Raw genomic sequence first — 21246 nt, 5'->3', positions numbered from 1 at the left:
TAGTGGTTTGATAGACAGGTGTGTGCAGGGCAGGAGTGTGTGCTGACCTTTGAATTTCCAGAACACACACACACACACACACACACACACACACACACACGCGCGCCCGGTAGCTCAGTGGTTAGAGTGCTGGCTTCACAAGCCAGAGGACCGGGATTCGATTCCCCGGCCGGGTGGAGATATTTGGGTGTGTCTCCTTTCACGTGTAGCCCCTGTTCACCTAGCAGTGAGTAGGTACGGGATGTAAATCGAGGAGTTGTGACCTTGTTGTCCCGGTGTGTGGTGTGGTGTGTGCCTGGTCTCAGGCCTATCCGAAGATCGGAAATAATGAGCTCTGAGCTCGTTCCGTAGGGTAACGTCTGGCTGTCTCGTCAGAGACTGCAGCAGATCAAACAGTGAAACACACACCAGCTCCATACACTCCATACAGGTTTTCTGTTACCTCTCCCCGGTCTTCACTTCGGCTGCTCCATGGTAAGTCTCGTCCGCCTCTTGTCTGGTCGAAAATACTCCTCAGTGTGTTGCAATGGCGATGGAAGGCTTTGCGGTGATGCCTCATCCCACACCGAGGACACACGGCCCAGCAAGCCTCCTAGCAACGTGCCGCCCCACACCCAGCACCAGGCGTGTGTAGGGGGTGGGTGAAAGCCCGCTCCTCCACCCTTCACCTATATAAGTTAAGAAGTGGATCCGCGACTGCCATTTATCCAGCAGCAGCTGCAGCCCAGCACACGGACCGCACACTCCAGACCCGCGCCAGGAACACCAGCCGCCGCCACTCGCAGCCCTGCACCTACACTGACAGCGTTCTCTGTAATACAATAACAGTACGTGGATGAAATACTATGATATAATTTTTGTCTTAAGTGCATTGGTGCATGGGTGATGACTGGTTCACTGGGGTTGTCTCGCCAGGCTGCGTCTCGCTAGGTGTGTGGGTACAGTACACGTGACCTCGTGTCTCGCACCCGCAGGACGTTAGTGTGTGCAAGCCTACGCCAAGTAACTCCAGACCGCGTGGCTCAGGCAGGATGCAGGCCAGACTGTTGGTGGTGGCGATGACGGTGGTGGTGGTGACGGGCATTCCCACCCCTCAGCTCACAGATCAGCCCGCACCTCAGTCCTCAGCTCAGCCCGCACCTCAGGTGACTCTGGAGGAGGCCTTCGCTGACCGAGCAGTCGTGGAGGCTATGGTGGACTGCTTCATTGATAACACGAAGTGTGATGCAGAGCAGACCAAGATCAGAGGTGAGCACACACACACACACACACACACACACACACAGAGTCCTAAAACTTATCTTCTCACAGGAATCTGACAGAGGAGCGTTTGAGAGTGTACTGTTTCCCTGTCGCGCCTGGCCAGTCAGTGTTTGTGCTTACCAAGGCCCGCCTTGCATTCTCTCCGTCTCAGGACAGTTTGAGTTGAATGTATTGTGTGTCTGCCTTTGAGTATCAGTTCCTCGTTGACAATGACGCTGTGGACATAAGTGTAATTTCCACCGTACAAGAGTGAAAGGTTGACTGTGGTCACTTTCACTGCACAGCGTCCTTGCCCCGTGGTCCTCCTCGCCCCAGCCCGATCCTCCCACGGTGAGCCGTCTGGAGATACGAAGCAGCGAGGCTGCGCTCCACTAACCGTGGCGTCCCTTGCCCTCTCTCCCTCCCTGCCTCTTGGTAGTCGTTCCCGTGGTCACTTTTTTGCATCGCGAGAATGGTGTTGGCCAAGACAGGGTTGTTGGTGAATGGGCGAGCGTTAGTGTGTGTGTGTGTGTGTGTGTGTGGTAATAGTAGACTGGCAGTTATCATTCCTGTAGGTAGCCAGCGGAAGACTGGCTAACAGGTCACACCCCCCTCACTACTCACAGATCACTGCAGAGCTGTCCTTTGATCCCTGATGGGTGGTGGCGCTTCGTGTGGCGCCAACAATGGCGGCATTAACACCCGTGCACATGTTACAGAACGAGCTATGGCGGCCATGATGAACATGGGGCGGTGTCCGGCGACGCTGTGCACGGAGCAGCAGCAGTTGGAGATGACTCGCGCCATGGAGCTGCTACAAGATCAACACAAGGACCTGTGGATCAAACTGCTGATTTCCATGTTTAATCTGGACCTGCCCTAGAACGTGCGGCGCCAGCGGTCCGCTCTGCATACTGCCTGGCATCACCCCGGACGGCGAATGGCACTGATGGCAGGTCTGGAGGCAATGGTGAAAGGGAGCGGCCGGGATGGCAGAGTGACGGTCCGCAGAGGCAAAACTGTGTGTGTGTGTGTGTGTGTGTGCGTGTGTGTGTGATGACAGTACACGAGGCTGAAGTGGAACAAGTGAGCAGCGGAGCACGTGATGCACAAACTTTGCCCTGCATTGAGCCAGCACCACTTGGCCGCGTTGGGGTGCGGCTGTACAGAGTCGAAGACTACGGAAGGATAAGTTGCCGTGTTTCATGCTGGCATAAATCATAAAGGTGGTGATGCAGTATGTGTAGTATCGGTGCTAGTGTGCATAGATGTCGCGTGTGAGGAGGAAGTACCGAGGCTATCGCGGATGTCTTGCCCTCGTGTGGATGTGGATCTCAGTGGATGGTGCAGCAGCATACACTGATGTCGGGTTTCACAGCATCACCTAAGCACTCATCATCCCAAAGTGAGAGACATCAGACTAAATTTCACGCTGCTTGATTACGGAATCTGACTTAATCTCATTCAACGAGTCATTAGTTTCTGACTGAAGAAAAATGAAGAGTGAATGGAGTATTAATAAATGAATTGACATTATCTATCGAAGAAACTCCAGATGAACGTATTGCCATGCAGGTGTAGGCTATAAGTTGATTAAGTGGTCATTAGGTAGTTCACCATTCTCGTTACGCCCAGACAAATGGCAGGTCCACAGCTAACCCTGCTGTGTGAACTGTAAGTTCAGAGAGTTTGAGGGCACGTTTTTCTAAAATAACTTTGTAAGGAACACGCATATCATTATGAAATTTTGCCACAGTGTATTTGACATCCTCCCCTAATATCCCAATGTGTCATGAATCGTAAACAGTATATAATAATGGCACTTCTCCCTATAAAAACAGGAGAAAGTCACTTATCCCTCACGAAGAAACGGACAAGTGGTGAGAAATGGTGACGTAGAGAGAGAGAGAGAGGGAGAGAGAAGGAAGGGGAATACATAGACGGGGAGGGGAGGGGAGGAAGGGAGCGAAATATGGGGAGGGGGATGGAAGAGAGGGAGGGTAGAAGCAGGGGGAGGGACTATGTGGGTGGAGCTTGTTACTACGTCACAGATAGTACTACGTCACCATTTCTCACCAGTTGTCCGTTTCTTCGTGAGGTATAAGTGACTTTCTCCTGTTTTTATAGGGAAAAGTGCCATTATTATATACTGTTGACGATTCTTGACACATTGGGATATTAGGGGAGGGTGTCAAGTACACTGTGGCAAAATTTCATAATGATATGCGTGTTCCTTACAAAGTTATTCTAAAAAAACGTGCCCTCAAACTCTGAAACGCTTAGTAGGTTGTATTTACCTAGTTGTAGTTTTATAGGGCCTGGGCTTAACGCTCGTGTGGCCCTGCCTCCATATCTACACATCCAATTTTTCTTTAAAGCTATGCACACTTTGCTGACACCACTTCTTCACTCAAACTGTTCCAAGTCTCAACACATCTTTGTGTGTGTGTGTGTGTGTGTGTGTGTGTGTGTGTGTGTGTGTGTGTGTGTGTGTGTGTTACGCCTTCCTTTACCACATGAGAGGCTCTGCAAGGACGAGGTGGGAGGGAGACGCCAGCAGGTTGACACAGGAATACTTTTATTACTCTGCTCTTACTACTACTTTTTTAGTCGAAACATCAGAGTAATAGAGGTATTCCGAAGTCAACTTGAGATTTATCTACTACCATCACTACTCAAATATCATCCCTAGCCTCGTTTGTGTTCATAATTCAGCAATTTCCTTTTTATTTCCACTTCTCTATCTAATATGGGTAGATTGCATCATCATTGTATCATTGTCTTTATTTGTCATCATAATTCTTAATGCCATCTTGTTTTTGCTGCTGTGATGTAACTCATTTTGTCAGATTGTATCATCACTGTACTTGTCTTCATTACTCAAACCAAACACTTTCTTGTCTTCCTTCCTCTAGTGATGGTCGGAAAGTATTATCTTTGAACTTGTTTTTCTTCATAGCTCAACACTTACTCATTTTTCGTCCTCTATTCCAGTTAATGATAATCAGAAACTTATCTATACTTGTTTATCTTCAAGTATCATCATTATTCTTTTTTTTCTTCTTTTTTTCGTGTCATTTCTTCAAACTCCTGACATGCTCACTAATGTGTTCCTGAATCTTTTCTCGGCTCTTGAATCTCGCCTCTCATTTCACAGTTAGGGAGGTTTCAAGACATTTATCCTTTTTTTTGGGGGGAGGGATAGGGGGATGGGGCTAACTGTCTGACCTGTAAGGGGACTGGCAACTTAGTGGGGCATTTTTTTTTTTTTTTTTTTTTCCGTTTTATGTTGCTCTTAGTCAGCTTTTCCCTCTTACATAAAAAGAGGGTTTTCTCGTGGGAACCAAAACAAAGGATGGAGTTTGTACAGTACAGATTAGATATAAGTTTCATGTATATTCTGTTAAAATAAAGCTAAATAGAGTTCTGTTACTGGCCTATTGCACCTCCATGTCATTCAGTGAAGCGATGCATCTTATGACAAACTGACAATATTGTAGTGTCTGGTGGTCCATGCCCTGCGAATAGTGTGTTACAGAGTCCGGGAGTGAATGGAAGTTCGATTCGCATTATCAAATACTTTCTTTTCTCATGCAAATTGTTTTCAAAGTACACTCAAGTAAAAATTCGCATTCTCCTTATTTTCCTAAGTAATCATGTAGCTTTCTTGTTAAACTATCGCTACAGTCGTATAAGTGCAATTATAATAGCCGGTAGAGCTTCCTAGAAAGAGCAGAGACATGAGGAAGTTAGAGAATGCTTTAATGTCTAGTGGTTACTGTCTTGTGTGTTGGGTGGCGAGTGTCTGGAAGTTAGCCTCATAATCTAAAACACTCCTCTCTCTCGCCCCGACCATTTTCAAAGACTACAGATGAAGTTACATGTGTTCTTTAAGACTATTTTTACGTTTCAAGTGGCGTATCAACAAGTTTCTTTCACTGTTACCAGTTAAAACTCTTGAGAACCAGGTTAATCATCAGTGGCATTTTGAAAGTAGTTTTGGTGTGAGAGGGCAAAGCTTTTAACCTCTTCAGTACCAGGACGCGTTCTTATATTCATTCTGCTTACTATTTGCCAATTTTATACAGCTTCAGAAACGTATGTGGGAGATTAAAATAGTGAAGACTGACCATTCATCTGATCTCCATACACCGTTCCAAATGTCAATAAAATCGTCTAATCATATAAAAAATAAAAAATAAAAATCCGTCCCAGTATTAAAAGAATTAAGAATAAGCTTAGTCAGTGTCTGTTTATCTGAGTCGTTTTTGTATAGGTAGTATCTGGTGCAGTGTGTGAAAGGTGGTGTATGAAAGATGATACAGGAGTGAGAGTTGTGAATCTTTGGTAATTGGTGTGTGAAGGTTGGTGGTTAAAGGTGAGGCTAGTTCTTCTATTATCTATGTGTGTGTGTGTGTGTGTGTGTGTGTGTTTAAATGAGAGGGTATGGGTGAGGTGGAGGTCCTTGACGGTGTGTCTGTGAAAGGGCAGGAGGGAAGGGCGATGGGTAGCAATTGTCAGCCGTGCGACCTTCATGTGTCTGTACAAATATGATGCTGTAAGGAATAGATGGTGCGATAGATGTCCCATTGACCACAACCTTGAAAGACTGGTTGATGAAGAATGCAGAAATATAGGTAAGTGTGTTTCATTTAGACATGGTGCAGATTCATAAATATTTCAGAGAGAGAGAGAGAGATATTAGTAATTGTAAAGTTTTGATATCTATAGCCACAGCTTTTCTAACATATGAAAATAGATAAACAGATGAAATAAGGGAACGTAAAAGGAGGAAAGAGAGAGAGAGGAAGGAAAACAGCAGGACAGACCTGGTTGAGGACTGGCAACTAAGCGAACCTTTTTGTTTAGTCGTTTTTGTTGTTCTTTGCCATATTCTCCTCTTATATGATAAATATATATATATATATATATATATATATATATATATATATATATATATATATATATATATAAGATAAATACTGCCCAGAGTTAATGAAACTTGATATCCATTCACCTTAGAGTTTCTGAAGCGTGGCAAACATTCTCCTTGGATTTCATGAAACGCGTCTTACTTGATTTGTCTTTAAATTTAATTAAACGTCTCTGATTGTGGCCGCAGACTTATGGAACGTGATTGTTTCCAACTTAGACTAAAGGAAAGATTTTTTTTTTATGGAAGAGAGGAAAACTGGCCAAGGACAACATAAAACAAGAAGGTCCACTTAGTTGTCAGTACAATACATTCACACATACAATTAGAATTAAGGAAAAGCAGACATATAGATAGAGATTTTTATACTGGATGTACATACAGAAGAATATATAACCTAACTGAAATTGATCTAACTTTACGTAACTTAATCTAATGTAACCTGATCTAACCTAATCTAGTTTAACCTAACCTAATTTTACGTAACCTAACATAACATATCTTAATAAACCACAACCTGATATAATTTAATCTAAATTAACTTAATTTCATAACAAATCTAGCATTACCTAGCCTAACCTAATTTTTTACCTAATCTAACATTGCCTAACCTAACTAAACATAATGTAACCTAACTTAACCTAATTTTTTAGCTAATCTAACATTGCCTAACCTAACTAAACATAATGTAACCTAACTTAACCTAATTTTTTACCTAATCATCCAACCTAACCTAATCTAACATAACCTATTTTTTTCTTAATCTAACATTACCTAATCTTACATAACCTAACTTTACCTTATTTATCCTCACCTAATCTGACCTTATCTCACTTCACTTCACCTACCAGCTTGTCGGATCGTATTCAGGTGCAGCTCAATGATCACCACACCCTCTCACTTCCAGTCACCCGCGGGATTAGGTTGCAGAGGGTACTGTGTGTCGTGGGGCCTGTTTTATAGTACTGGTCAAACGTGTGGGCGACAGAAGCGAATGGTGCTCCCCCCTTCTCCTCTCTCTCTCTCTCTCTCTCTCTCTCTCTCTCTCTCTCTCTCTCTCTCTCTCTCTCTCTCTCTCTCTCTCTCTCTAAGAAAGAAGTGATGATGATGATGATGATGATGAGGAGGAGGAGGAGTAGGAAGAGGAGAGGGAGGAGGAGAAGGTGGTGATGACGAGGAGAATGAGAATAAAATAACTATGATGAATGAGAATGAAATAATTGTGATGATAGTAATTGTTCTACTACTACTACTACTACTACTACTACTACTACTACTACTACTACTACTACTACTACTACTACTACTACTCTCTCTCTCTCTCTCTCTCTCTCTCTCTCTGTGTGTGTGTGTGTGTGTGTGTGTGTGTGTGTGTGTGTGTGTGTCAAGGCGTCAGTAAAAGCTCTAAAATAATGGTTGAAAACACCTTTATTCTTCCTCTCCCTCATCAACATTTGGCCACAGGTTCATATACAGGCTTACGAAGCACCCAGTGTGGTACATATAGTCGATCCGAGCATTAAGGAGATACGGTTATACAAATAAATAAGGAACAGAGACGCTTATGTCTAATATACACACAAACCATCAATGTAGTCATCACAGAGCAGCTGCACGGTAAAATACACACACACACACACACACACAGGAAAACGTAATCGTGGTGAGAGGGCAGTGTATTTTTGTATAGGCCTTGTAGTCACGCACGGTTCATAGTGGAAGGTTAATTACTGCATGATGGCTTGTCGTGGCTCTCCGCACCTTGAGTTAGGAGTAATAGTATGTTTCATTCGCGTTTTCTCAGTATGATATAATTGTTAGCTAGATATTGAAGTTAGCATGTTTCTTATCTCCTGAAGAAGATTTGTGAGTGGTTAGGGGATACATTACATGTTTCCACACTCATGTTTCCTCACGATGAGCGTTGGATTATTTTCTTTGTGTTAAATTGAAAGTTAAGCACATTCCTTTTTCTCCGATGTGTGTGTGTGTGTGTGTGTGTGTGTGTGTGTGTGTGTGTGTGTGTGTGTGTGTTTCATTGTTTGATCTGCTGGAGTCTCTGACGAGACAGCTAGACGTTACACTACGGAACGAGCTCAGAGCTCATTATTTCCGATCTTCGGATAGGTCTGAGACCAGGCACACACCACACACCGGGACAACAAGGTCACAATTCCTCGATTTACATCCCGTACCTACTCACTGCTAGGTGAACAGGGGCTACACGTGAAAGGAGACACACCCAAATATCTCCACCCGGCTGGCGCTGGCTTGTGAAGCCAGCGCTCTAACCACTGAACTACCGGGTGTGTGTGTGTTTAAGATTAAAGAAACGATATGATTCTCCTCCACTGCATATATTGTGTGTGAAATTCTAATTACTCCTACCTCGGTATCTACTGATACGCACGCAACAAATTTTTCTCTGAAGATGTTATTGGAAAAACAATTGCGTTTCTTCACTCGTGTGTTCTCAGTATCAAATTATAATTATCTACTTCATTATGTGCTGAATTGTGAGTTGAACACAAATTCCTCTCAGAAGAAATTATTGTTTTGAAAAGCTGGGGAATTAAGATGCTTCTCCTTCACTTGTATTTTCACGGTATAACATTTGTAATACTTTCTAAGTGTTGAATTATGAGTTGAACGCAAGTTTCTCCCTGAAGAAGGTGGCTCTTCGAAAAGGTTAAAGAAGAATGAATATCTTTTAACTTTTTTCAGTATAAAACAACTTTCCTAACATTGAATCATACGTTGCTCCTGTGAATTGTTGAACTGCTGTGACCGTGACTCAGCGCACGACTACGGCGTGTTTTTCATGAAGGGAAACACGCTACACCTCCCAAGCAGGGCACAGATGTAACCCTTGTCCTCCAGCGCTTTACAATTATGAGTATTATCTCTCTCTCTCTCTCTCTCTCTCTCTGCAGTCATTCCCTATACATTACATATAAATATGGATCTATACATTACTTAAATCGCACTCACGTACTAAAGAAAACAATGCACGCTTGTACTCCGAAGGCCATCCTTACCTGCTTCGCCACATGGCAGTGTTGGCATCCCACCCGTGGTAGTGCATGGAGGTGTGGTTCGGTCATCGCCACCGCATATATTTTCAGGCCGGGTCACACGTCCCGCTATTGGCGGTGAAATGAAATGTAACTACTACCGCTGTTCGTGAGGGCAGCAGCGCCCTCTCGTCTCACGAAAGGATATTTGGTTTGGCAGCTTATATTAATTCTAGGAGTGACGATAGTAATGTGATGCTCTCCCTCCCGGGATGCATATGCACGTGGATCCTGAGTCCTCTACAGATGGTTGAGATGTGGATGTGGATGTGGATGGAGAGCTTTAGTCTCTGTATCGCCAAGTAAGGATTCCTTTGGTTTTGCTTCATGTCTTACTGTAGAGCTCGTTTTCTTTTTGTGTTCTCTGATTGCATCTTGCTGGCTTTAACGCTGCCTCCTCCCATCACGACTGCATTGCAAACATCATAGATGAGTCAAGTTGGCGTCTTCTTTTTTCCCTCACCAGTGGATCAGAATCCTCGAGACTCATCAAAACACGTACTTTTGAATACCCCGGCAACTTTCATTGATAAGGGTTGTGAAGATAAGGCACCAATTCTTTTTGGGGACAGTTCTGTAGACATAGCCAAGAGGACAGCTATGTGTGTGTGTGTGTGTGTGTGTGTGTGTGTGTGTGTGTGTGTGTGTGTCAGTGATAAGCAGCGATATTCTGCCAGAAGTACCGAGGTGCAACCACCATACAGTGTGCCATATTATGAAACGCTTCCGCGCCATACCTCCCAACAATGAAGAGCCTCTAGTTGAAGTAACACGGGTTTTTAAGGGTGTTTTTACGGTTCTAGTGATAGATTAACAAGATTTTTACAGCATCAACAGGAGAAACACTCTTAAAAACCCCGGTGAATCATCTCTGTGGCCTTTGAAAATAGTGGTGAGAGCAAAACGTTTCAAAATTCGAATTGGCTAGCCACAGCAAGTCTACGTCTACATGCGGGCAGCCAGACAGTAGACAGGTCTCGTGGTGGCGTGTGTGGCTCCCGCCCGGCTTCAGGTGTTGCGTCTATCTGGCGTGCTGTGTCTCCGCGGGACTCCCTTCATCCTCCTTCAGCGGGTACGGGAGAGTGGTTCCAATGCCGCCGCCTCCTCCGCCATCTGCCATGAAGCGAAATGGATGCAAAAAAAAAAAAAAGCGTTATTTGTGTATTGTGACTAGAGAATAGTTACTAAGGACAACACTGGCTATGGAAAGGCTGTTTTTTTTTTTTTTTCAGTATGGCCTATACTGACTGTTACCTAAGGGATTATGCAGCGTGTGCTGCTAAGCGTGTCATCGCCACGGCCAGTCCGTATGCAGCCAAATGTCAAAAGCCTAGGTGATCGTTAAACTACTTTTTTTTTTCATTTTTACTCTAAACGTAAGGGGAAGTATCTTACGTTGTACTGTCTTCACTAAGCAGTAATAGTTTAATAATGCCTACGTTATTTATAAGGTAAATGTGTTCTGCAGCAAGCGGATCTACCCTTCTCAGCAGCTTGTGTATTATAGCAGCAGTGACCAAGGTACTACATGCTTCTAAATAATGGAATACTTGTTGATTTCTATATATGTGATATCTAAGCACTGGTAAACTGCTTCTGCGATATATTCAAATTATCCTGACCTGTAGACTTGTGGCTGTCGGCTATATTGGTCTTGTTAGGTGCATGCAAGACGAGTGTTTGGTTCAGTGAGTGCTTTTCGTGCATGGCTGCATCTCATCTCAAGGAACATGCTGAGTGCTGTGTGCAGTGCTTCATTCTTTGCATTACCACGTGCTGTGTGTGTGTGTGTGTGTGTGTGTGTGTGTATGTGTATGTCGGGGGGAGGGAGAGGAAGGTGAGTGGGTGAGTGTAAGACATGAGGGGCAAGGATGGTAGGGGATCAGGTTATGACAACAGGCTGGCATGAAGGAGAGAGCAAGAACAAATTGAAAAGAGTAGAAGGGATAGTGGTGAGAACACTGTAGGGAGGAATGGGATGACCAGCAGGATGTGGAAGGAGAGGGAGAGGGATAGGACACAGCCACCAGATGATGCAGGTGTGTGTTGCATGCAGGTCATGTCGAGCCATATATTAAAATGCTTTAATCTCAAAAGGAGTAATTTTAAAGGCCACTGAGGTGCTCAGGTGTGTTCTCATGGGTGCTTGTTCCCCCAATGATCCAGAATCTTACTCAAACTGTCATCGGAATTATGAAGACACCCTTGGAAGGCCCCGTCAACTCTCACTGCAGCCTGGTTAAGATATTTGAAATGAGACACTAAAGCATATGGCAACACGGCCCTTATGTTGCTAAGAGAATACATGTCTGACACACACACACACATGCACACACTGGACGGCTCAGGTTTGATAAAAACTGCCTTATAATAATCAACAGTTTTCATGACTAGTTACTTACATTTGCTTCATACGTGCCCCTATTTTCTAGTATTGCTTCCATCTGTATTGCCCTGTGTGTTCCTGTATTAGTACATGTGTAGTGATATGCATGTCTCATAATTCCCTGTCAAGGCGGGCTCATCACCATGTCACTCATGATGCCAAGGCACATCCACGCAATGCAAGATGCTCACCTCACACGTATGATTTATTCAAAAGTTAGCAAGACTTACCTCACGAGACAAAATTTGTTTGCATCTTTGTCACCTCAAATATGCAGTGTTGTGAAAGGAAAAACTCACATTAGCAATCCATATTTTAGTATTGCACAAATACTACACACACACACACACGAACACACAAACACACACACAAACACACACATCCTCAAAACATACTGACTAGTCTTAAGTGTGTGTGGTTGACTATGGTACACCCATCAGAGTTGTGAGGCTGGTACTAGCAGCCTCAGTACTGCAGTGTTGTCCCTCAACACAGGCAGCAGCATGTCGTGGGTGTTCCCTCTGGGTGGCTGTTGTGTGTCCTGTGTTGTACCTGTGTGTGGCGGGTGTGAGTGGCAGGCGTCAGTGGTAGATACATGACAGGTGTGTCTGGCTGGCATAACTTTTGAAGTAATCTTGAAGTACACTGGTGTGTGAATGACAAGTGTGTGTGAGGACTGTTTGCTGTGTTAGTGTTGATGTGTGAGGTGAATGTCACATACGCATCCCAAGGATTGCACAGAATCATTATGTACATACAAATACAGACAGTTGGTCCATTCAACACAGTTCCTTCCTAAACCTGAAGGCTTAACAAGTGCTTGTGGGTACCACACAGATACCAGCTTGGACAGCAGCAGTAGAGAGGTACTTTGGTCTGGTTGCAACACAATGCTATTATGACTTTAGAATAGAGTAGACATCAATCACTTACACTTTATCTTCATATATAAAAATTGATCAAGTAATTATGAGTATGAGAAGGCCACTCAATAAGCAAACACTACCAGACTTCAAGGACCTTTCCCTGAGGACCAGCAAGACATTACAGTGAATACTCAGTACAGTATCCTGTTTTCTCAAGCTTCCAGGTGTTTCAAGCAGGTACACAAAGCCAGTGAGGAGAGAGTGTCACAAAGATGCCTATAATGCTCACTTTCATTATATTGTCTCTCAATTTTTGCCTTTAGTAAAAAAAAGCAGCAGACAGTTTTTATATTCACTGATCTGCTGGCTTGCCCCTTATTACTGGCCAAGAACACACCACTGTGACACAGGGAATGACAAAGCGTGGCCAGGGGATCAGGTGTTGGCAGTCTGTGTGTTTCTCAGACTCCCTGTGATGCCTCTGAACCAGTTACGGAGCTCCACTGAGGTCACCGTGAGATAGTTGGCCTCTTCGTCCACACTCTCTCCCACACCACCACCACCAGTACCCCCTGCACCGCCACCAGTACCTCCACCGCCACCACCATCCAGAAGAAGAGGTTTAGATTCAATTCCCTTACGTTGCTTCCCACCAGCCTTCTTCTTCTTGCGGTTCACGACACCATCAACTTCATCCATCATCTTGACAATCTGTGGGGCAGTTGTGGGATGGATTAATGGTGAGACACAGACACAACGCAGGCAAATGTGAATAAGAAATGCTGCATCAATAAATCTAAGATAATCAGAATTTTTTAAAGAAATGGTGAAATGTTAGAGAGAGAGAGAGAGAGAGAGAGAGAGAGAGAGAGAGAGAGAGAGAGAGAGAGAGAGAGAGAGAGAGAGAATCAAAACAGGCAGAGAGGAAATGGAAAATAAAGAATAAATGGAAAAAAGTGGAAGGGAAACTTGGACAGAATCAGTAATAGTATAAATGCCATTATGCTTCCAGTACAAGCATTCCTTCCTTTCTCTCTGACCAAGACCTGCATTTTGACACTAAAGGTGAAGACACTCCTGCTGCAGCTTAAGGACCCCATCAGGTGAACAGGACAGTGAAGGGAATATAGGGAATGCCTTAAAAAGTGGCACTGATATTAAAGAATAAGAATTATTTGAAAAGGAACGCTATTAATTGGAGGATAAGAACATTGGTTTTAAAGTGGCACTGGGAATTAGAGAAAAAAGATAATAAAAAAAGGGAACAATGATACTTAGAGGTAGAGAAGAAAGGAACACTTAATTGAAAGGCAAGAAGGATGGTTTAAAAAAATGGACACTGATTATCAGGAGAAAAGAATAATGATTTGAAAGAGGTGCACAAGTGATACCTGAAGGAGGAGGAGGAGGAGGAGGAGGAGGAGGAGGAGGAGGAGGAGGAGAAAGAAGAAACACTCACCTGTGCCTGGTCTGAGGCATCCATGGGTATGATGGAGATGTCCCTCACAGCTCTGAATTTACCACAGTTGTTGATGTGTTCGTTCTCCAGACGGAAGAAATTCCAGATGAACCGCCTGTTGGGAGTGAGTGGATGAGGTGAAGAAGGAAGATGTTTTATTATGTAAGAGTGGAAATCTGGCCAAGGGAAACAACAATTACCTAAACAAAAAAGGGCAATTAGATTCCAGTCCCTAAGCACATTTGAGAGAGTTAGACAAAAGAATGGGATAAATGTCTTGAAGCTAGATAAAAAGGAAAAAGAAAAGACGTCTGGCCACCACCACTCACCTGAACACTTCCAGAAGGGCCAGGACGGAGACGAGGATCTCTCCCTTTGCAAGCTTGAGCTCTGTGAGGGTGAGGGAGCAGGTCCAGATGAAGCGGAGAATGAAATCCTCCACGATGCCAAAGTAGTAATAGTACTGCAACAGAAGGAGAATTTGTGGTCTTCTGAATGATGAGGTGTATCAACTGCCCTTCCTCTCCTGATAACACCAATTTTGCTTGCATACACTTCCTGTGCAAACTATGAACTCTTTGTCCTCATAAATGGCCACACCACCTTGTGCATCCCTGTCCACCCATTACACCAGTCAACACATCCTCATTGCTCTAACCTTTCCATTACCATATACTACTTTTGATTTCTGTTTCCTATTCTCATTTCTCTAATCCCTTAAACCTCTATAATCCCATTCCTTATCCTTATATATGCCTTTACTCTACATCGCACATAAAGACTGTCTCTGCCACCACTCACAGGGGAGGAATAGACGAGCTCCTCCCTCAGGAACTTGTACTCTCCACTGTTCTTGTCAAACATGCCCCAATCCATCACCATGTCCCACCAGAACACGAAGCATGAACTGAACAGCCTGGACACCACCAACATGTAGAAGAAGGGATTGCTGTTCTTGCTGTCATACTGGCCTGTAGGGAGAGAGTCAGGGAGTCAGGCTGCTTAGTTGTGTGTCCGGTGTGTGTATCAGGGTGTCTGTGTGTTCATTCTGGCTGAGGAAAGGAAGAGTGGTGGGATGTGAGGCAGTGGTTAGACTGTCTTGGTGTCAGGTTTGTGAGGCATTTAGTCAGAAGGATTCTGGGAAGAGATAATGACCTGATCTAATGTGAATGTAAAAAATGTGGCCTTCTTGTGAGTGTTATAAGTAGTTTTTAGTTATCATTTGAAAGCTCAGGACAGGGCTATACACTCTCCAAAAATAAGAGAGAGTATGAAAAAATTCATTTCTGTTCTGAGACATACATTACTAGTATGTTATGGAAGAAATCAACTCAAACTTTAGGATGAAAATACATAGTACATTGTCAGCCTGATTCACCTTCGTACACATGAGTGAGGCAGGAGAAGGTCACCACGAAGAAGGTTGTGGCGTACTTGAAGGCGTTCACCAAGTGTGGAAACATTTCTTTGGTGTCTCGGTAACGTCTCAGACATTGTGCAAACCTCCACCACGCCGCAGACATGCCACAATGTTCCTCACCACCTCTGTCTTGTCAATGCACACGTGGTCTTCAACTGTAGGAATGTCAAAAGGTCATAGTTCATCTTCCTACAGCTGCATAGTGGCATCATATATTATTATTGTTATTATTATTATTATTATCATTCATATTTCTTTCTTATTTTTTTTATGTAAGAGGGGAAATCTGGCCAAGGGCAACAAAAATTATTAAACAAAAAGGCCCACTTAGATGCCAGTCCCTGAGCAAGTCTGAGAAAGTTAGCCAAAAGAATGGGATGTGGAGCTTTCAAGTTCAGGCAGAATATAGAAAGGTAACACCCAAGTGTCTCCCGCAGCCTCACCTTTCTCGTCCATGTACCAGTTGATGCCTTGCATATAGAAGCACAGCGAATACTCAAAGTCCTTCAGCACCTGCACCAGAGTGTTGAGTTGGTCGCCCAGCCAGAAATCAGCAAACTGCACAAACACGAAAGGAGCACAAACCACACGACCCTGAAGGCAGAGGAGTGAGGTTGTCAGTGCGTGTTATTTTTATTTTTTTATTTTCTTTATACAAGAAAGAAAACTGGCCAAGAGTAATGAAAATGATTGAATAAAAATGTCCACTGCAATGCCAGCCCCTGAACAATCCCAAGAGAGTCAGCCAAAGGATGAGATTAAATATCTTGAAACCTCGCTGCACCAGAGTCACCAGTGTTATATAAGTGGCTCATGTGTGGTACTATTGACTTTTTGACTCCTCCCTGGCCAGTCATACTGATCTTACAAAAGAACGCTATAAATAAGTCATCAAAAGAAGCTTGGCTCAAATGAATTCTGTTTGATAATGTTTCCTATCAGTGGCAGTACAAGAGACAGTACACACTGCCACTGTATTGCCTGTGCACTGAAGAAGGCAATTAAAAAAAATAGGACATATGTACTAGAAACTTCCTCTTCAGTATTTAATTCCCAGAATAATAAATGATAGTGTCTATCTTCTTATTGTGTGAATCTCAGACTGATATTATAAGTAAAAAGAAAATACTCAGACAAATTTCACAATCTCTCTGAGTGTGTTTTAATGGAGGGTGAGTCCTGCCTTTAGCTCCTGTCCTCTTCCATACCCACTTCCCTCCCCATTGTACTAATGGCAGCAGTGGTGACAATGGTGGTGACAAACACAACTCACCAACTTCTTGAGGAGCCAGAAGCGTGCCTCGTGGTGGAAGGTCCTGGTGGGGTTGACTAAGAAGAGTAGCATAAAGCAGAGCAAGGCAAGGGGCACCGTATAGGACGGGATGGACAGTGCACTGGCGTACAGGAACCCCAGCACACTCAAGGCCCAAATCACTCCTGTAAGACATGGCTTACATCATACACTTGACTGAACATCTACACTATGATCAGGGTGGTGAGTAATTACATGTATAAGAGTATGATGAAAAAATCATAACCACTTAGATAAGACCCAGACTTGAATATGCAACAGTGGTGTGGTCTTCATATATGCAAAAGGATATCAAGAAACTAGAAAGAATCAAAAGGACAGCTACAAAGATGGTGCCACAGATGAAGGACCTTACGTATGAAGAAAGACTGACAAAGATCGGACTACCAAGTTTGAAAGATAGACAGGGGAGAGGAGATATAATAATGATGTATAAGATAATAAATGGTATGGAAAAGGTAGGTAGAGAACACCACTGGCATCACTGACAGAAGATGGAGTTAGATGGACAAGGGGACACTTGAAGATCATGAAGTCAATGTTTGAAGAACATTAAAAGTTTAGTTTTCCACATAGAATGGTGGACATCTGGAACTGCTTGAGTGAAGAGATTGTAATAACAGAAAATGTGCATACATTTAAGGACAAGTTGGATAAAAGTAGATATGGAGACAGGTCACTAAGAGCCCTGCTCACACCCTGTAATATACAAATAGGTAAATGCATTCAATAGAAATCACAACTATTTTCTCACATCACCTTAATAGAAATCAAGCAAGATGGGTTGGAAAACTATAATAATCCTAAACATTGCTTCACATCACAATCTAGTCCCTGAACTCACCGAAGATGGCGGCAATCTCAATGAGGTGCTGCTCAGTGAGATGGTTCCTTGGGTCAATCTCGAAGATGAGGACGTGATTCACCCCAGATGATCTCCACCCATAGATGTTGATGCCGATGAGGAAGAGGAAAAGGATGATGAGGAGTGGTCCTCTGAAAAGCCTCAGCACCACATCCACATTGTGATTGTTCCCGTGGAAGATGCCTGTGGATGAGAGGGATGGAGCAATGTGTGGATGAAAATAGAGTAATATATGGATAAAAACTGGGCAATTAGTGAATGAAAACAAAGAAATGGGTGAATGAAAAAAAAAAAATAAGTGAATGAAAAAAAGAAATCAGTAAATGAAAACAGAGAGATGGGTGGATAAGGAGCAATAAATCATCTCCTTAGACACACACACACACACACACACACACACACACACACACAAGACTTTTTGGTAGGAAGAGAAATGAGAACAATAATTAAGGACAGACCATCAGAATGGGGCTTGGTGGAGAGTGGAGTCCCACAGGGATCAGTGTTGGCACCAGTAATGTTTGCGGTCTACATAAATGACATGGTGGATGGGGTGTCCAGTTATGTGAGCCTATTTGCAGACGATGCAAAATTGTTAAGAAAAGTGAGATGTGACAAAGATTGCGAACTACTCCAGGAAGACTTGGACAGAATATGGAAATGGAGCTGTACATGGCAAATGGAGTTCAACACGACAAAATGCAAGAAATTAGAGTTTGGCAAGAGTGAAAGAAGAATCAGGAGTATGTACAAGATAGGAAATGAAGACATAAAACCAGTCATGAAGAAAAAGACCTTGGGGTGACAATTACCAATGACCTATCGCCAGAGAGACATATAAACAAAATAATTGGAGAAGTATTGAACTTATTGAGGAACATAAGAGTGGCGTTCAGATATTTAGATGAAGAAATGATGAAGAAAATAATTACTGCAATGATAAGACCAAGGCTTGAATATGCAACAATACAGTGGGCTCCGAACTTAAAGAAACACATAAGGAAACTAGAGAAAGTACAGAGGGCTGCAACAAAATGGTGCCTGACTTAAGAGATTTGACTTATGAAGACAGACTGAACAGAATGCAACTTCCGACCCTGGAAAACAGAAGAGAAAGGGGAGACCTGATAGCAATATACAGAGTGATGATTGGCATGGAAAAAATGGATAGGGAAGATCTGTGTATGTGGAATGAAAGAATGTCGAGAGGGCATGGGAAAAACTAAAATGGCCACTTATAGGAGAGATGTGAAAAATATAGCTTCCTCATAGAAGGGTGGAAGCATGGAATAGTTTAGACGTGGAAGTGGTCAACGCAAGGAATATTCATGATTTTAAGAAAAAGCTGGACATTAGTAGATATGGAGACGGGACAGTACGAGCATAGCTCCTTTCCCGTATGTTACAATTAGGTAAATACAATTACACACACACACACACACACACACACACACACACACACACACACACACACACACACACACACACACACAGTCGCAGGAAGTAAATACCTGATTCCTTCTCATAAGGTGATTGTCATTGTCATTGTGATTGCAATTACTGATTATGATGATCTCTAACCAAAGTTTATGGTGTGAATTGCCTTTTGCTACGGTAAATGATGATGTGTTGAGGAATTATACTGTACTTTCTAATAACGTAGATTCACATTACGATTTCTTGAATTTAATTTGATCCATTACTTACTGAAGATGATAAATACAATAATGATATGGATAAAAATAGACTTCAATATCAATTTATTGAACCGAAATGATAATGTTGATGAATTTATAAATTTAATGTTTTCTTTTTCATTGTTCCCTATCATCACAAGGCCAACCAGAGTTACCAGTACATCTGCATCTTTAATTGATCATATTTGGACCACTCAGTTAGATAGAAATATTGGTAATTATATTATTGACACGGATATAACTGATCATTTTCCCATACTTTCACAATTTAGAATGGATGACATTAGACAAAAACCGAAAACCATTAGGAAAAGATTTATAACTTCCATATCTCTTCGTGAATTTACTAACGATCTTGCTTTAGAAAACTGGAATGATGTAATTAATTCAACATGTCCCAAAGAATCATTTAATATCTTTTATACCACTTACCTTAAATTATTCGAGAAACATTTTCCCATTAAAGACGCAAAACAAAATTTTAAGAAAGATATCAGTCCCCATATAACGCCAGCTCTAAAGGTCAGCATAAAAGAAAAAAATAGACTAGAACGACTTGCTAGAAAATGGCCCCTTACCTATCGAGAAAAATATAAAAAATATCGAAATAAATTAACATCAGCATTACGAACAGCAAAAAATCTATATTATAAACAGCATTTAAGTAATAGTCAGGGCGATCCCAAAAGACAGTGGAAAATACTTAACTCACTACTAGGAAAAACAAATTTTGTCGATAAGAGTACTATTGACTTAACTCCTCCTTGTATGGACGTTCCGAGTGCATTCAATGAACATTTCTTGAAACACAACAGTGATACTGATACTGCAAATTTTAATTACAGGAATTATCTCACAAATGCTCCAGAATTTTCAATGTACATGCTGCCCACTGATAAAGATGAAGTCAAACGTATTTTAAATCTTTTAAAACTAATTCTCCAGGTTATGATGATATACCTCCAACATTACTAAACGCCTCAAGTGATTTAATAAACATTCCCTTGGCTCACACAATTAATCTTTCTCTAACCACAGGATATTTTCCAGATCAGTTAAAACAAGCTAAGGTTGTGCCAGTATTTAAATCAGGTGACAAAATGGATATAAACAATTACCGACCAATTTCTATCCTCCCAGCTTTTAGTAAAATATATGAAAAAATAATATGTAATCGATTAATGTCATATCTTGAGGATAACAATCTTTTAGTTAACCATCAACACGGGTTTAGGAGTAAGCATTCAACTGAAACGGCTGTTTTACAATTCATAAGCAATGCTTATAAATGCTTGGAGGAGAAACTTTTTTGTTATTGGCATTTTTATTGACTTATCCAAGGCGTTTGATACCATTGACCACACTATATTGCTCTACAAATTAAATCACATAGGAATCAGAGGAGTTACACACAGACTATTTCAGAACTACTTGTATAAAAGAAGACAAAGTGTGTACTGTAACAAACAATATTCGGCAATCAAACAAATAAGTAAAGGTGTACCACAAGGATCTATTTTAAGGCCCATACTTTTTCTAATATACATAAATGATATTATTAATTCTAGTTTTAAAATTGAATTTACTATCTATGCTGATGACACTACCTTATTAATGAAAGATGTAAATATTGATAGATTACATGAAACTGTAGCTAGTGAATTAAATAATATCGATCTTTGGATTAAATCAAATAACTTAAAACTTAATATTAGTGAAACAAATTACATATTCTTTCAAAATAGATCCATAAAGCATGTCTTTCCTACTGTATTGTTAAATGGTGAAAAGTTAACCCAAGTCCACACTACCAAATTTCTAGGTGTTACTGTTGATGAAAATTTAAATTGGAAAATGCATATTAATAACATTTGCTTGAAGCTCTCAAAAATAATTGGAATTTTGTATAGAATTCGCCATAATTTAACTGAGGAAGCTAAAATGAGTGTATATTATACTCTTTTTTATCCACATATTACATATTGTGTCTCG

General features: G+C 42.1%; 2 protein-coding genes across 5 annotated transcripts in view; one reads left to right on the top strand and one right to left on the bottom strand.

Annotated features, from left to right (window-relative positions):
- Positions 1-389: 389 nt before the first annotated feature.
- LOC123513399 lies at positions 390-2729 on the top strand. Of its 4 annotated transcripts, none has more exons than XM_045270540.1 (3): positions 390-813; positions 916-1248; positions 1962-2729. In XM_045270540.1, exons 2-3 carry the CDS (start codon positions 1032-1034, stop codon positions 2123-2125), a joined length of 381 nt encoding a protein of 126 aa, XP_045126475.1. In that variant the 5' UTR covers positions 390-813; positions 916-1031; the 3' UTR covers positions 2126-2729. The 4 variants fall into 4 exon arrangements, with proteins under 4 accessions (XP_045126475.1, XP_045126473.1, XP_045126474.1 ...); XM_045270538.1 differs by having other exon boundaries at positions 391-827; XM_045270539.1 differs by having other exon boundaries at positions 392-813; positions 975-1248.
- Positions 2730-8879: 6150 nt separating this feature from the next.
- LOC123513397 (xenotropic and polytropic retrovirus receptor 1-like) overlaps positions 8880-21246 on the bottom strand; it is a 34242-nt gene continuing 21875 nt past the window's right edge. The window contains 10 exon segments of the mRNA XM_045270535.1: positions 8880-10362; positions 13092-13212; positions 13961-14075; positions 14290-14423; positions 14762-14931; positions 15339-15476; positions 15479-15535; positions 15824-15974; positions 16654-16817; positions 17537-17740. Coding sequence (XP_045126470.1) covers positions 10271-10362; positions 13092-13212; positions 13961-14075; positions 14290-14423; positions 14762-14931; positions 15339-15476; positions 15479-15535; positions 15824-15974; positions 16654-16817; positions 17537-17740 — 1346 coding nt within the window. The 3' untranslated portion in view covers positions 8880-10270.

This window comes from Portunus trituberculatus, chromosome 36 (assembly GCF_017591435.1).
Source record: "Portunus trituberculatus isolate SZX2019 chromosome 36, ASM1759143v1, whole genome shotgun sequence".
Classification (NCBI taxonomy): Eukaryota; Metazoa; Arthropoda; class Malacostraca; order Decapoda; family Portunidae; genus Portunus; species Portunus trituberculatus.
The sequence above is the reverse complement of the archived record's forward strand: the minus strand, read 5'-3'. Positions and strand labels throughout refer to the sequence as shown.

Bases quoted from the DNA above. Each gene is read 5' to 3' on its own strand.
- LOC123513399 (XM_045270540.1), top strand. From the start codon at position 1,032: ATGCAGGCCAGACTGTTGGTGGTGGCGATGACGGTGGTGGTGGTGACG. The intron at 1,249-1,961 runs GTGAGCACACAC...CACATGTTACAG, and splicing joins AGAGCAGACCAAGATCAGAG to AACGAGCTATGGCGGCCATG.